Genomic DNA, 16,598 nt, shown 5'->3' with positions numbered 1-16,598 from the left:
GGAAGAAAATTGCTGCACTATAAAATGGCAGAGAATACGTCAGCATGGTTCTTTCGCTTTTATGGATGTTAAAATTGGTACCTTTGCTGAGAGAAGAAAGATACACTTCTATAATAGACTCCTGGAACAGTCTGTGCTATCCTTGTCTGAGGGCAGATTAGACTGGGAAGAGATTGCAAAAGGACTCTTGGAAAAAAGACTGAAAAGTGCAGCAAAGATGAAGAATACATTAAGCAGTTTATGAAGCCATTTTCCTATGGAAAGAGTGGTTTCTCACTGTAGGTTGCACATCTTTTCCATGCTCCTGTCAACACCTTTGTTCTAACTTGATTATTTCAAGAAGGGCACATCTTTGAGTATGGTGTCCACAGTACACTTATCCTACCAGCACTCAGGCTTTGTGAGACCATGGACTCTGCACAGCGATATCTGCACTGCTCCAGTGCCCATTCTGCAGGCCAGGCTGCTGCTGACCTTTGTGGAAGATGACAGTCTTTCCACATTGATAGGGATATACAGGTGGAAAGTGGTTTTTTGTTTGGTTGGGGGCACTTTTGTCCATATGCACAGAAAAACATGTTGGAACTATTTTACATACAAATTAATTGTTGTTAGAAGGTACTGGGTAAGCACACCCAGGAAAAACAGCTCAGTCATGCTCCTGAACAGCATTGCTCCTTCCTCTTGTTTTGGTGGTGTGGGGTGACACGTGTGCTGTCAGGAGTGAGCAGATGTTAAATGTCAGTTTTGAATAACCTCTCTAATCATATTTAATTCAAAATTAACATCCCTAATGCGCTAAAGTATCGTGTGTCCTAGTAGAGGCCATGCAGGCTGTTGGATCTTTGGGCACTTGTTAAATGTTTCTGACCAAAAAAACCCAAACCAGATCATTCATTACTCTGCATAATAGTCCTACCTTCAAGTGGGATGTAAATGATAGGGGGTTTTCCCTATTCTTCTGTTGGCAGAGTTAGTAAGGCTTTGAGTTGCCCCTGATGAACTGAAAAACTTCATCTGGAAAATACTAGATCATATGGAAATTCAGCAGTGCCAGTTAATGAGATAGATAATTTTAAACTCATTATCAAGGAGCTGCCTTGATAATGAGTTCTTAGAGTGCTGTGAAGACACTTTAGATTTCTTCAGAACAAGGAGTTCTTGCAACTGCTGATACAAACCTGTACTCTACATCTTCCTTAAGATCAAGGCTGATACAAGGCAGAAACAGGATCCATAATGGACTAAGTGTAATTTTGAATTCTATTTCATATACTTTTCTCATTTTACAATTAATAGCTTTCCAGTAAGTGGTTTGGTTGATCTATCAAACATACAGAGTGTGTCTCTGTGTTAGTGTTTTAAGGATGAATTTCTCTGTTATTTCAAGAGAAATTTGATGCAACATGTCAGAACACCTGTTGGCTTCCCCCAAACTTTTTTTTCCTTCATAAACTGGATATATGTAATGCTTTACAAAGTAAGACAAACTTGATACTCTTTGATACTTAATGTCAAAATATAGTGGCAGAATATTCTGCTGGTGGGAAGTCTCTTTGCATATACACATTTATGTAACAGAGGGAAGGAGTAACTTCAGTTTTCCAATGAACCTGTGTTAAAATTCCAAGATGAGGAACTGAGCAGTTTTCAGGCCTTTAAATGCAAGTATGTTCTACTGCTTGCTCTGAGTAGTAAAGCATTAATGACAAAACCCACAATTCTAAGTTACTTGAAATTGGACTTCACATGGAATTCCTGTGTGAGTTTGGGTGCATGTCAGGAGTGAGGTCAAAATAAATAGAGTGACCACAGACCATTCATTTTCTAGGACAGTGTTGTGGCTTGCTCTGGAGTACAGGCTTTCAGCATTTCAACCTGATGAAGAGCATTCTGGGGGATTAATTTATCTTATATTAGAGTTTTCCTCTAGTATTTTCCCTGAATAAGAACTCAATTAGGAGCAAGTGTAGGGACAAAACTGGGCTTTAACTTTATTAATTAACAACCCGAGAGGATTTATTTGGAGTAGCTTAGAGAAAACGTGCCACCTTAGAAGAGACTTCTGTCAGTGCTGCAGGCTAGAGATTCTGCTCTCTGCAGGAGTCTGATTCATAGATGGCACTTTCATTTAAATGTATCCCAAAGATGGAGCGGGGTAAGAGGTTCTGCCTTACAATCACTGTGGTACAGCAATCTGCTTGTGTTGGAAGACAAGATGACTATATCCAATTAAATATTGATTTTACTATAGGCTTGAGGAGAAAAAGACCAACAGCTTTTGGCTACTGCTTGCTTGTTCTGTGTGGCATTAGCATTAAAGTCCTAAAAATACATGGTAAACCTTGCACTTAGAAGATCCAGATTCTTGCCCTGTCTATTCCATCAGTCTTTCAGATACATGTCCTGACTGAATTAATAGTGGAAGAGGAAATAGAACAACTCCTAATTGGCTGGAGTTCAAAGGTTTTGGGGTGAAAAGCAAGCACCTAACATGCAGTTCTGCTCACTTCCCCCCTGTGAGGCATGGCAGGCACATCAGAACACAGGTTCTGGTCCATCCGGGGCACACAGAGACTTTCATCTTCCTGTACTGGTTGTAATTGTTTTTCTTGTGATAATAAGCTTTAGAAAAAACCTCTAGAAATCTCTACAGGAAAACTTCATTTTTTGTTTGCTTTACCTGCTCTGTAGAAAGGAATAAATGTGCAGACATGTTGTACAGAGTAAAACTGAGCAATAGCTCAGTGTGTCACAGCCAGTACTGGTTACTGGTTTCAAAATTTCATTGCTGTCTGTATGCTTTGTGCTTTTACTCCTGCAGGAAGAAGGTAAAAATCTGTCTACAATGGATTTGATGTTGCAAATGAGTTCACTTGAGTTGCTGGTTCAGCTAAGTTATGTTTTTAAAACACTGATGCCAACAGCTGAAACACGGAAGTGGATGGTATCACCAAAGCCACAGCCATTTGACAGTTTTAGATTAAAATATCTTCTTGAACAGTAGTGGGAGAACATAGATTTCCAAAAGAAAAATTAAAAATAAAGCAAAAATGTTTTCCTTTTGACATCTGACAGCATTTTGGTGTGTCTCTTTGGGAATGGCAATGTTGAGACCTCTGTCCACAAGTGTTTGGGAGTGATGGGTCCTTAGACACAAGTCATGAAGCACTAGGAACATACATGCTCATTGGGACCTTTGCTGAGCTATTGGGCTAGCGAGGCCTCTGCACTCTTGGCAGCACATTTGTGTTTCATACCAGAGTGGTTGGATTTTCTAAGTACCTCTGCTGCAGCTACTTCTCCCAGCAGAGCTCTCTTTCAAGAAAGCAAATAGATGGTTTTAAGCTTGCCTGCTAGATGAGTTTCACCATTTAAAAATTATTGATGTAGATCTCTGATAAGGACTTTGAATGAAGTTGTCTTCTCCAGTAAAGTGTTGGTCTTGCTGTGACAATCTTGCTAAACCCAGTTTGTTGTAACTGCTCTGCAAAGTGTGCATGAAGGCTGGAAGCTCTTGAAACTGGTGTATTTGTAGATGCCTCTTTGATCTTATTCCTTAGAAATGTTTACTTCCTTTGGTCTTGTCTGATTTTTTCATTTGTTAAGTTTCTACTGTCAGGCTCTATTAAATGACAGCTCTGTGGTTTCTCACGACAGCTCACATGTTGAAGTTTCTATGAAGTTGTGATTTTGAGTTTGCAGTTGGTTGCTCACTATGGATGTTCTCATAGTGTCTGCCCTAGACATTTTTAAAAAACATTATTAACTAGAAACTATCGAAAGGGAAAGTATTAGGATTCTCTGTTTACTTCAGTTCCCGTGCCTTTGTTTTCTTTGGTTACTTTATAACAAGGGTAAAAAGTGTGTTCTGTATTCCCTCCAAGTAATTTGAGCATCCATGGGAGTGTAGCAGCATAAAAGCTGGAATATAAACTAAGTTCCATTTTGGATTTGATTTATAACTATCTGTTATAAAGGATACAGATCATTTTATCTACATCCTAATGCCAGCTCCTAATAGAGAGAAGCATTTGATTTGATCTAGTCTGTTAGTTGTTTTGTCAGTTGTTTTGTTGTTCTGTTCCTACTTTTTCTTTTTTTTTTTTTTTTTTGTAAGCAGTCAGGAGAAAATATGTGTTTTCCCTTTGGAAAGGCACCTGTTTACAGCTGCCTGCAAAAAAAACCATGTTCTTAAGTGTTTGGTCTGGTCTAATTGCAGACCTTTAAAGAAAAAAAATGGAAATATGATGGTGTTTCTAAAAACATCAATTTATGATGTGCTATTTTAGAATAATGATATAGACAACTCATTTCTGGAATTGTTGTGGCAAGAGAAAAAGGAGAAACCTCTCTAATAGTGCAGCAACTGATAGTCCCAATATAATTTAGAGCAAATCTAGGTGTGACTAAGCCAGACATGGGCTGTTACTGTCCTCTGTGGTCTTAGATTCAATCCCATTTTCCTGCCCCTCTGAATAATAATTAACAGTCTGCATTGCCAAGGAAAGTTCTGCCTTAGGTGTGATGGTGTTTAGGTAGGAGAAATTGCTAGCTGTGGGAAATGCTCTTCAAGAGAGCAAAGTTTCACTGCTATTACATAGAATAGTGCAGCTAAGTTTTCAGGGAGGGTAAGAAAAGAAGTGGTACAATTGAACAGGGGAGATGGTTGCTTTGATTTTGCAGAGTATTGTGGCTTCTCATGGCTTGTGGTTGGACCCTGGGGAGGCCTGGGGGAGGGGACTAGATGGGAAACATCCCCAGCAGGGGAGAGATAGAAACCCTTTGCTGGGGAGGTGGCTGGGTCGTGAAGGGAGGGGATGCAGTGCAGAGCCGGCTTTCCCTGCCTGGAGTGTTTCAGCAGCTGCACAGCTGGTTCCCTTTCCAAGATCTGTTTGATGGAGGGATTCTGCAGTGTGTTAGCTGCTAAAAAGCTTGCTGAAAAGCTGGGTGAGAGCTGTCGGGAATTTCTCCACTGCTGATAATTCTGACTGACTTTTTCACACACATCTGCCAGGTACTAATTCTAAGCCTTGAGTCAGACAAATTTTCCAAGCAGTCTCTTCTTTATTAGCCAAGCTGTAAATGCCTTAAGGCTTTTGAAATCTGCAGTTGAGTAAAGAAAAGCCTGGGGAAAGAATGCCCCTAAAAGAGAAGTACATCTTTGTGGGTATATGGAAACCTGTTTCTGTTGTGTTGGGGGGAGGAGGGGCAGGGTTATTTATATTGGAAATAGAAATGTCCATTATAAATAAAGACATTGACAAGCAGTTCAGTTTTCTGAGCTACATCATCTTTTTCGTACGTGCTACAACCTGCTCGGTGCTTTCAATCTGAAAAGTTCTGTGGGTGAAAAGGAAGACTTGTCTGTAACTTTGATGAACATGTAAGTGCATTCATCTTGACTTTGCATCCTTGTATCTCTTGTTACCTCATTTCAGCTGAAATTTAAACAAGCTCTATCTTGGTTGGCAATTTGAAGAACTAATGTTATTCCCAGAGATGAGTTTGAGCATATTTTTTTTCCTTTTAAGAAACACATGAAAGCAGTGTACATTAAGATACAGTCTTTCTAAGACCTTTGTAGAAGAATGTGCAGCAAGCCCTTTTTCTTATCTAATGAAATATAACTATTTTTGAGAACAAAGTCACTCTTGTTACCTGTAGACACTTCCCAGATCAGCATGCTGTCCCAAAAGGCACAGTGCAAGAGCAAAGATCTATTCTGTGGGACAAATTAAAAATCTTGTCTGTGCTGACAGATTGCTCTTTTGACCTAGACTATTTTTGGGAACAGGTGGTACAGCTCTTGGATGTAGGCTTGCTTTTGCTTTTGATAAAGCACAAATACATTTTCACTCTATAATCCCTTCCTCTCAAATTCTTAGGTCTGTCTGATTTGCAAATTTCCTTGCAGGTGTTGCATCCTATCTTTCCTTCTGAAAATAAAGGAGATTGGGAACAATGGCAACTTTCAGACAGGCAGACTTCATTGAAACTGGATGAAGATGCAAAATTTCCAGTAATGTAGAACTTTAGACTGGGAAGAGATTTAAGATCTGCTTTTTTTTTTTTTTTTGGTAGGAAGAGAAGAAAAAGGGTTTATAAGATAGAAGGACAAAATTCTTGGTGTTGCTCCTAAAAACTCACTTGGCCTGCATTACATTAGTCTTGTTTTTAGGGGTGTTCTTACACTGGCTTGGAGGTCAGCTTGTTTGGAAAAGGAGGGATTATCTGTACCTTCAGAGCAGTCCCCAGAAGATGCTGCAGGCAGATGCTGTCAGCTGGTGTCATCCTTCTCATCTCAGCACCTGTGGTGTTGCCCCTTTGCAGTGAGGAGTCACTGTTACTGAAACCATACTTTCGGTTAGAGAGGGCGAGGCTTACTTTCAGCCTGCTTTAAATGTCAGTGTTTTCAGCATCTATTTTTATGGGTTGTAAAACCGATGTGAATGCAAACCCTGGTGCTTCCCTAGAGCTCTGCATCCGCAGGTGTCTGGTGGAGAGTCAGATGACCTCAGTGAGATGCAATTCAAGAACAGGGACTTCTCCTCCTGTAGTTGTGCATGACTTGCAGGGGCTGCACAATGGATTCTCTCCCCTATGTGCATGTGCCCAGTGGAGTGGGGTGTGCCTGTGGGGAGGAAGAGTTTGGGCAGGGAGTGGGTGAGAGAGCACAAGGAACAGTGAGGAAGCAGAAGGCAGCTGGAGGTTGTATACCTGCCCAGCAGAAGATTAGGTGGAAGGTCTCCTTGGCAAAACCCCTCTGCAGTGGTGGATTTCACCAGCTGGAACTTCATAAAAGAGGTTCTTAGTGGCCAGTTGCCTCAGTGCTCTTCCTATCATAGCTGTAATTTTGGTCATTGGTAATGTTTGGCTAATTCAATCTGGTGGCAGCTGTTCTTGGAATCTGAGCAGAGGCAGGAAATGAAAGATTAGCAGGGATGATAAAGGCACAAAGAATAACAGGCACATGAAACCAAAATTTTGATTGCTTGGGCTCTTTTATTGGGTTTTAACAGTGCTGTAAGGTTAGTGAGTTTTGAGGAAAAGCCATATGAATCCTGTACTGTTCCTGCTTCTTCAAGATCACTGGAACATACATACTCACATTGGAACTACTGCTTTGCTGAAAGAGACCTGCTGGTTACTTCTTTTAAAGTTGATTTGTACTGAGGAAGGGGCTAAAAATATTGCAAATTTTGAATTAGTTGCATTGAAAGGATTGAAATATAAATGTTGCAGTGTGTTCCTTCAGTGCCTTGTGGAACAGCTGGGAGGAGGTATTCACTGCATGGCCCATTTGAGACAGGAAGGCTGTCTCTCGGGGGAAAAAAAATCTGTCCTCTTTTTTGTTTGTTTGTTTTTTTTTGTCCTAGGAAAGAGAAATATATCTTGAATTCTCCCAGGTGTCAGAAGTATCTTCCCTGGATGCAACTGGTGTATTGGTATAGGGGTGTTATGGCAGAATGAGTAATGTGTCTGTTGCAGGGATTTTGTTTGTTCAATTTAAGTTGGACTTCCAGAAATCTGAGTGATGGCTAAATCTGAGCGCTGTGCTCTGAAGCTGCTGTATGCATCGAGGCTGTTGTTGCATGATCATCTAAATCAGTTCTGGACCCAGTGAAGAAACAATGGCAATCCTTTCAGTGTAAGAAAAGACAAATGAAAAGTTAGTAAGAGTGAAGATGTTTCTGTAGCTCAAATGGGCACTTGTAAGATGATTGTAGGTGGTTGTTAGGGCTCCTTATGTCTTATTTTCCTGTTCATGTAGGATTGCTTACAAAATCAGCACAGAAATTTAACAGCAGATATCTCCAAAATGGCCTTAGTGACTCATTTTAAAAAGGGAAATATGTACTTCTTGTAAACTTGATCTGAACGATGATTCATTTTTGGTTAGCTTGGTTATGCATGATCTGCAAACTCAGTAGACTGTGGCAGCACTTGCTGTTTTTCCTCCTTTCTCTTGGTTTAAACCATTCTGAAAAGTCTGTAGATTATTCTGAAATTGCAGATTGTTAGTCCATATTTAATTAATCTTGATTGGTTTTCCTTGGAGAATCAAATGGGAGCCAACATCATTCTTCTAAGAGAACTTCTAAGGGTGTTTATCAGAAATAGAAAAACATGTAAGTCAGTATGAAAATATACATAGCTATTTATAGCACATGCCTTCACTGAACAGTGGCTAACACGTACCTGCCCTCATTTTTCTCCTGCCCATACAAGCAGGCAGCATCCAGGGAGGTGACTTGTCCTGCTTCTGCTTCACGGACTGGGCGAGGTCAGCACATGAGGAGAACGATGGATACCGGGGATGTTGGCTTGGCTGGTGACACTCAGAAAAAGAGGCTCCAGAATTAATTCTTAGGCATTGCAACAACTAGCTTCCCCCATGAATTGTCTCCTCCTGCTCCTTTCCCCCAGTCCTCCTTCAGTAGCTGTGTGGAGGGAGCTGTACCAGGTGTTGGACAAGGACTCCAGGAGATAACCGAGCTCTCCTCTTGTGCCTGTAACACTGTATTACTATGGAAAAGCACTCTGCAAGATGTGTTTTAATTAGAATGAGTTTTGCTGCAGTGTAATTAAGGTTAAATCATTTGTCCCTTGTTGAGTAGGGCATTTTATTATTGTGCTTTTCTATATTAGATTCTTATCATTGCCTCAGAGAGAAGGAAATGAGAATATGGGAGTCCATTCACATAACAGCCTGCATTATTTTTTGTGAAGACTACTCATGAGTTTGACTTGAGGCAGTCTTGAAAGAACCTCACACTGAAGGAATATATTTCAGTTTGGAGTACTGCATGTCCCTTCAAGAAGAAGGCAGACTGAGTTGAGCTGACTCTTTTTTTGGTTGCTTTCTCTAATAAATGCAAATTATTGGGGACTCGAATGTTGAAGGAGTGTTACACTATTTTTGCTGTTGAAATAACAAACATAAACCCACTGCATCTTCCAAGATGCATATAAGCAAAGACAAAAATTGCAAAAATATGATTGCTGGCTAACTGCATTTTGATTCAGATTTGTTACAATATTTTGGTGTGGTAAGTGAAAATTAAGTAAACAATAATTCATAATGTTCTCAGAAAATGTCCTAAGAACATAGTTTTTTAGAATTCTGTTTTCAAGATCACTTTTTCCTGTGAAAAATATTTTTATTTCTATGCTCTCTCTCTTCCCACCCACATTACAATTTTCTACAGAACAGAAGTTACGGTTCCTGATGAGGTTACTATTTGCATATGCAGTACTGAGGAAGATCAGAGGCTTTCATGTCACCTCATATACTGGTAATGATACTGACTTCTTAGACATAACTGGTCACAAGTAAATTTGAGCTTAAGTTTGCAGGAACAATCACTCAGCATCGTAAGAGGTAGATTATTTGGAAGAGCTAGCTCCAGAAACTGCAGTGTAGGTAGGTTCAGTCATTTGCCACTCTTAAAAGTGAAAAATACAGTATTTCTATTCCAGTCTCTCCCACTCGTTGTGTCTGGCTGCCTGGTTTTCTAGCTCAGTTATGCTGCTGCATTAGTCCCTTAAGCTTTGCTGTAAACCACCAGATTGTTGAAATTTCCACTCTCGACTTTAACAGTGGCAACTTCTCTGCTGTTAGAGAGCGGAGGCGCCCTTGACAGAGGAAGTACTTCTTTAAACTCCGTATGTATTTTCTGTTTTATACCAACTTGTATTTTTAACAGAGTATGTTGGATTCTTTTTATTACAGTTAACACTCTATGCCTTAAATTCTCATGAGTTTTCACTCCCAGGAGAGTCCATGTCTTGAACTGAGTCAAGAGATGTGGCTGACTGCTGCTCCCAGGTATTTTGCATTAGGAAGCAGGTATAGCTGAGGGAGAAGGGGTATTTCACAGCTAATTGCTGTTCACCAGCCTTTGACTCCTGAACATAGTTGTGGTTGTATTAGAGGTGTTTTAGCCAGATGTCCTGCCACATGTGTGTTCAAATTGCAGAAAGATGTAGAATAGCTTTTGTAGCCTTTGTGTGGTTGGAGGAAGTAGCCAAGAGGGGCATGCACTGACTTATAGAAGAGTTGTTAGTAGTATGCTGGGCTCTTTATAGTATCTCAGAGTTAAAAGTTGCGATGCAGTTAATTCAGGGTACACATTCCTGTTTCAGCTCTCACTGATGTTGTTGTGAGGGCAGTCTCCTTGTTTTGGTCCCATAGTTCAAGTCTTCCATGTAGCTGCAATGCTTGCAGATGTTTCTTTTCCAGGGGTAGGATAGGGGTCATTCCAAGCATCTCAGAAAGATGATTTGGCTGTAGGGCACAAGCTAATGGTTTAATAACTTCACTGAAAGTGGAGATTTAAATCTGGAAAGAGAGGGAGAAAATTAGCCCAGCCCTTCACACTTCTCAATTCATCAACCTAGAGCTAATATGGAAAGAGTTAATTATTTGGATATTAGTTCAATGCCGTGGCTCTGTGGCTTTTGCTTTTCTTATTCTTTGCAGGTGATTTTAATGGGTAGTCTGCATTAAAGGACAATCTAAAATAGAAAAAAAAGCTCCAGTATATAGAGACTCTTTCAGTGGATCATGAATGGTAATGTCAAAATCTAAAGAAGAATAGAATGAACTACCTTAAAGATCATATTTAAATAAATGTAATTTAATAAGTGTATTAAATTAATATATTCATATATTTAATTTGTATTAATTGTTGAGTGCGTTGATTCTTCTATAAATAAAGTAGATAATTCATTTCTTTTGTTGTGAGTTTGGGCAGCCTTCCAATACAGGCAGGGTGCAGTTCATTGCCTGGGGCGTGTTAGATGATCAGTATGTAAATATTGATTGCAAAGTTACACATTGAGTGTCTGTAATAAAATTAGTTCCTTATTATCCCTTGTATATCCCCCCGAAGAAACAACAGTTGCTGTTGTGTTCAAAGCTATTGGGTTTTCCTGCGCACCATTCCAGAGCGGGTCCTGTGTTGAGGGTTGTGTCCCTGCTCCAGGCTGTGTGTTCCGAAATGTTTTGCGGGTGCAGGTGGTCCCTGTAAATGGGGTGAGAACTGGTGAGCCGGGCTGTGTCCTGCCGTGCTCCAGGGAAAGTCTCTTGCTCTGCTGAAGAAACAGACAAGTTACCAGATGCATCCTAGTTCTGGGTGGCTGTCAGCATTCCTGTGCTCCTACTGTCTACCTTTCTTTGAACAATACTCTTGTGTTTAAGGTAGTCTGCTATTTGGTCTAGATTTCTGTCTTTGATACCTGAAGATTACAACGAACAAATTTCTCAGCGTTGAAAACTCCCAGAATTAATTACTTTCTTTAAATCCTGAAAAAGGCTTGTTCCAGGTAAAAAGTTAGGGTAGCGTGAGCATCTTTGAAACACACAGATTCAGTTATAGATGATCTTTTAATTCAACCTAGTAGCATATTCCTATCCAGGCAGCCAAGCTTATGTTCCTTTAAAAACAAATAAATCATGTGAATGTGGTGAGCACTGTTTGGCATATTGAATGGCCAGGGCCTCTTGCGTTTGTAGCTTTGTTTTCCTGCCTTGTCAAAGAATATTATCTTGCAGACTCTGAAATGTTTTGGCCTTCAGAAAGATGAGCTATAAAGCTCACCAGAGGGAGAATCGATCCTTATCATTTCTCTCCACATAGTCTTCCACCTTCCCTAGCTATCATATTTCAAATCCCAGGCCTTGGTCCAGCCTGTGTGCGGTTTTTTAACTGGCTTAGTCAGGGATGTGATTTCCCTTCTTTTACCTGTTACACTTAGTTTATAGCAATAATGTCTGCTGTGTGGAATTGCTGCAATAAAATTGTCCCTCTCCTTGTGCAGGGGGCTTAGCTGTAGCAAAGGACATTGCACCTTCCACAGCATGGCTGGACATCTCTAAGTAATGGGTCTAATCAGAGCAGTTTGTCTTCATGTTTTGGTATGACTGTGTTGAAGTGTATTGATGGTTCTCACCAGTGTCCCTGGAAGGTGCAAGCTTTGGCTTGTAACCATGCAGGTTCAAAAACCCAGTGTCATCCCTGTCCCAGGGCTGCATTTGGCTGTGCCTCCTTCAATGTGGTACCAGAGCATAGTGGTGATAGTAGTTGCAGCAGCATCTCTCAGCAAGGAGTTGAAACAGCGATTCATATTTAAAACATAAAAGATCTTCAAGCTGTATTGTTGTTCTTGTCTTTTAGCAGCACAAATCTCAACAGCTAGCTTTTGGTATACGGTATGTAATTACGGAGCAACAGGTGACCTTAGTCCCTTGTTATTTTATTTGTGATTGTTGTTCATGGTTCAGCAGGGAAAGTCTTCACTGAAGCCATGCCCTCTGTTGGAAGTTACACTGTGAAGTTCTGCCCTCAGGCACCACGAGATAGAGGTTTTCCAAACGGCTGTTTTGGGGGAGAGGAGAGGTTTTGCTGTAAGAGTTACATAAAGCACTTCAGAAACATTGCTTTTTTTTTCCCCTCTCTTTCCTTCCCCTTCCTTTTTTTCCTTGAGTTAAACCACACCAGACAAAAAGTTTTTCTACGGGCAATACCGTAATACCTTTGGCAGCGATTGTGCTTTCTATAAGGATGGTTTCACCTTTTATGTAGAATTGCCAAGCAAGGGGTTTTTCTTCAGGCAGACACACCTGATGTCAGATCCCACGGAAGCAGACCACCGTGACAGGCTGGGTGCTGCCTTTAACCAGGTACACTTTGCATCGTAACCATTTTAAGGCATTCCTAACAACCCATTCTGTTGTGTCCGTGCTGCAGGTGGGGCTCTGGAGGCACACCGGAGCTTGGAGAGGCCGGGAAGGAGCACCTTACAGCACGCTGGTGCCATCTGATGGTAAGCTTTCACAGCAACTTTTCCCTCTTCCCATCGGTGTCAACAAGCTTTTTATTTACTTCAAGAGAGTCTGTGAGATAACATTAGTTGCATGGTTTTACTTGTATCTTCCAGAAATACAAGTACTGTATTCATATTTAAACCTCTAGAAGTGTTTTGCGTAATTTTTCCTTATTCATCCTGTGTTTTAAAAACAGCTTTAAACTGAACTACAACCTACAGTATGACTTTTTTCACTTAGTTTTCTTTTTTTACCCCCCAGAAGTCACTATTAATTACAGACATGGTCTTCCTGTGGTAACTCTTATGCTGCCCACAAGAAGTGAACGCTGTCAGTTCACTGTCAAGCCGGTGGTGACCACTGTAGGAGCATTCCTGCAGGATGTGCAAAGAGAAGATAAAGGAATTGAGAGAGCAGAAGTCTTTGCAACAGGTATCTTGTATTTCTGTTATTCCCCAAAATAAACACATTCCTTTTCAAATGAACTGTACTTCTCTTCTGGAGCATGAGTTCAGTCCTCCATCAGATTTAGCACTCTTGCTGTTGGAGCAGCTCTTGAATGCTTCTAGGGTTTATTGGTGTTTCAGAGTTAATAACTGAGTCCTCTTGAAAAGGCTGCTGAAAAATGCAGAATTGGATCTATTACTGTAACTCTCCTTTTATCCCCGTAGTGTCTTCTGTTATCTTTTTCAGTGAGCTTCTCTTTGTAACGCTGTCTTTAAATTAAGTGTCTCTCTTCTGATTTCCTTGATGTCTCTTTCTTTCCTTGTCCTCCATGATCATTCTTAAAAGACAATCTGTCGGGCTATTGAATGTGATGCCTGCCACTTGTGCAGTGTTACCGAGAGCTAAAAGAATCCTTTTGCCTTACTACAAACTTGTGTATGAAAAACTCAAGAGCTAAGCAACCACATAATGTGTGCCATAGTAAAGGATGGCTTTTTGAGACTTTGAGGAGGTTTCATTTATCAGCTGGAGTACAATATTGCAGGACCCTTGGGTTGAAAGGAAACTGATTGCTAGGGTTGAATGGTAACTGATATTTTAGCATTGGTGTGGACTTTCCTCCTTGTAACATCCTATTTATCCCATTGTCCCAAGTCTTCAGATAATTTTCTCAAGCTCTGCTCACCATTTTCTTCTATTTTTTGTCTTTGGTTTGCCCATTGCAAACATTGAGTTAACCTCATTTACATTTTATTTTTAAGAAAGCTTGGTTTGTATTTTGGCAGTGCTTTGTAGTTTTTCCACAGCAATTCTGAAAAGTCTTGCAACCCCTGTCCTGGTATTAGAGAAGGATTCAATCTTAAGAATAGAACTGGGATGTAGCTTTTTTTGTCTGAATCTGGTAGAATAGGTACTTGAATTTGGCTAACTAAAAGCATCTGTTTCTCCCCCTCCCCACTCACACCCCTAAAATGAAAGAAAGAAAAAATAAGGATAGCTACATACCTATGTAAAGATTTATTTAACAGCAGATAACACATAAGCAGAAGAAAGGATGGTGTGAATGAAAGCTGGTCCAGTTTCATAGCTGGGGGCATTCATAACATTCTTTTCTTTCTGGTTGATATTACAGAGGACTGCAGGGGCTTTTAAAAGAACTGAAAATAGATTGATGTTCCCAGAAGGTCAGGAAGCCACAGACCTAAGAGAAGCTGCTTTAGTTTCCTTCATGGGCACATTAATAAAACAGGAAAATACCCCACAGAGCAATTTATTTATATCCTCTGGAGCAATGGAGATGTGATCTGTGTGGATCTCAGTGAGTGCATGGGCTTCGGCAGCTTTGTGTACATGGGAAGTTTGGTGTTGGGTTTTTTTGGTTTTGTTTTGCTTTGTTTTGACAGTGTCTACTAGGGAGCAAAAGCAGAAAATTCTCTTGAGGAAGATAATTTCCTAAAAGACTCTTTATCTTCAGAAGCCACTGTAAAAAACGGTTGTTGTGTGCAGCTGGCCTTCCCCTTAACACAGTTTTTCCCTACAAAGGATTTCTTAGTGGGGTGAGGCAGAACTTGTGCTGGCAGCAGTTAACCTTTCGGTACTGCTGTTGTGCAGAGACATCCAGGACAGGAGTGTTTGGGATTCACTGCCAAATTGCTTTCCTTCTCTGGTATGTCAGCAAAAGCTAACTACTCCTCTGCTTCAGTGCAAACGTGGGTCACTCGTGAAGCATAAGGTAATTTCTGTAGGAAACCTACGAGTCTGGCATTTTTGGCATGGACAGGCAGCAGATTCCAAAGTGGAGAGGAATTTGGGTTGTTTTCACCTTGTCTCATCTGTTTAAACACACACCCATCACCTCTGATTTGGAAATACTTTGATTAAAACAGTGACTGTTAAAATAGTTCTCTGCTCTGTATTTGTCAAGTGCCAGGCAATTGTAATGTTATAGAACAGCTGAGATGTTTAATTTATTAGGAAACTGATACTGTAAAGAAAAACTATTTGTCAGGTACTGAGTTGAACTTAAACATTAATTATTAAAGAAAAATTATTAAGCCTTGATTTAATGTAGACACTTCTGTGTCATTTAACCATTAAATGAAACCTAACCTTAACTGAAATTATCAGTGCTGTGTATGATGACTCGCTTTCATTTTCTGCAGATCTGATTTTGGTCCTGCAAAACTTTTGTAGACAAAATTGGCTCTTTGTTTACATTGAAACACTTGTGTTTAGGTACTGGATTGAAAGTAGCCTTTTCTCCTTTAAAGCCTGTGGGGGATTTTCTAAAATAAAATACCTCCCTTTCCTCAATACTTTTCTTCTTTTCAGTTTGCAAAAAGTTGCACAGGTCAGTAAGTCAGTGGTGTATTCAGAACATCCAGAACAAAGAGCCTGTCTGGCACTTCTTTTGAAAAGCATTTTCCCCTTAAATGTCTCTTCATAAATGTCACCTTAATAACGTACATGCAAATGAGCCTTGATGTTTTATTACACTGGAAAAGAAAAAAGAAATGAGTGGATGGGCACATTACAATTTTGGCTTGAAAGTGATAGGCTTCTGGGTTTGCTTTGCTACCCACACAGAGTGGGCAGGAGAGCCAGCTGGGGCGTTTGCCTGCAGAGTTCAGCAGTCACAGCCTCAGCAGATGCGGCCTGAGGACAGGGTTCTGGTGCACAAATAATTGCAGATGTGAGGTTGTCTGTGGTGCCTTTCTGTGGTGGATGTGTGAGGACAGATGGAGGAGCTGGGGCAGTAGCACTGTGATAAATACCTACATACAAAAATCTTGGTATTTTGTAACCTGTTTGGTTGTTCATCTTGGGAGTAAGGCTGCCTAGCTCTTGGCAAGGGTAGGGGAAGGTGCCCTTTTTATGTATATGAAATGCAAATCACCTCAAAGAGGTACTGTGAGGCAGCTGCTCTGTGGCTTTTCAAACCCCCATGCCACAGTGATGTGTTCAGCAGCAGTGGTGTGTGGCTGTGGGGGCTCTAGGGCCTTCTGAACCCCAGTGTGCTCCTGGCAGCCACTGTTACATGTTCCTGCTAATGAATCCAGAGCTCCTTTTTGGTAGGAGCTGTAAAATTGCATGTAAAATTCATGGGGTACCATTCATGTAAATTTCTGCATTTAAAAAAAAATGTAGGAAAGGGTTCTCCCGAGCATCAAAGTTCAACTCCATTCCCTGCACAGGACAGCCCCAAGAATCACACTATGTGTTCCTCCTGACTGTTTAGTATTAGCTACCAGTTCTAAAAGTAGAGTTCACTTCCAGACATTGTTAGTGAAGAACCCCAGCACTTTTCTGCAGGGTTATC

The 16,598-nt window shown here is 40.6% G+C and overlaps 1 protein-coding gene across 1 annotated transcript in view; it reads left to right on the top strand.

Moving 5' to 3' along the window:
- Positions 1-16,598, top strand: part of MCUB (mitochondrial calcium uniporter dominant negative subunit beta) — a 47,216-nt gene that overhangs the window by 26,553 nt on the left and 4,065 nt on the right. Inside the window, exons 2-3 of the mRNA XM_039551487.1 lie at positions 12,756-12,831; positions 13,094-13,264. Of these exons, the coding sequence (XP_039407421.1) occupies positions 12,756-12,831; positions 13,094-13,264 (247 nt within the window). The remainder of the gene's footprint in view (positions 1-12,755; positions 12,832-13,093; positions 13,265-16,598) is intronic.

This window comes from Corvus cornix, chromosome 4 (assembly GCF_000738735.6).
Source record: "Corvus cornix cornix isolate S_Up_H32 chromosome 4, ASM73873v5, whole genome shotgun sequence".
Lineage (NCBI taxonomy): Eukaryota > Metazoa > Chordata > Aves > Passeriformes > Corvidae > Corvus > Corvus cornix.
This window is presented reverse-complemented; position numbering and strand designations above follow the sequence as displayed.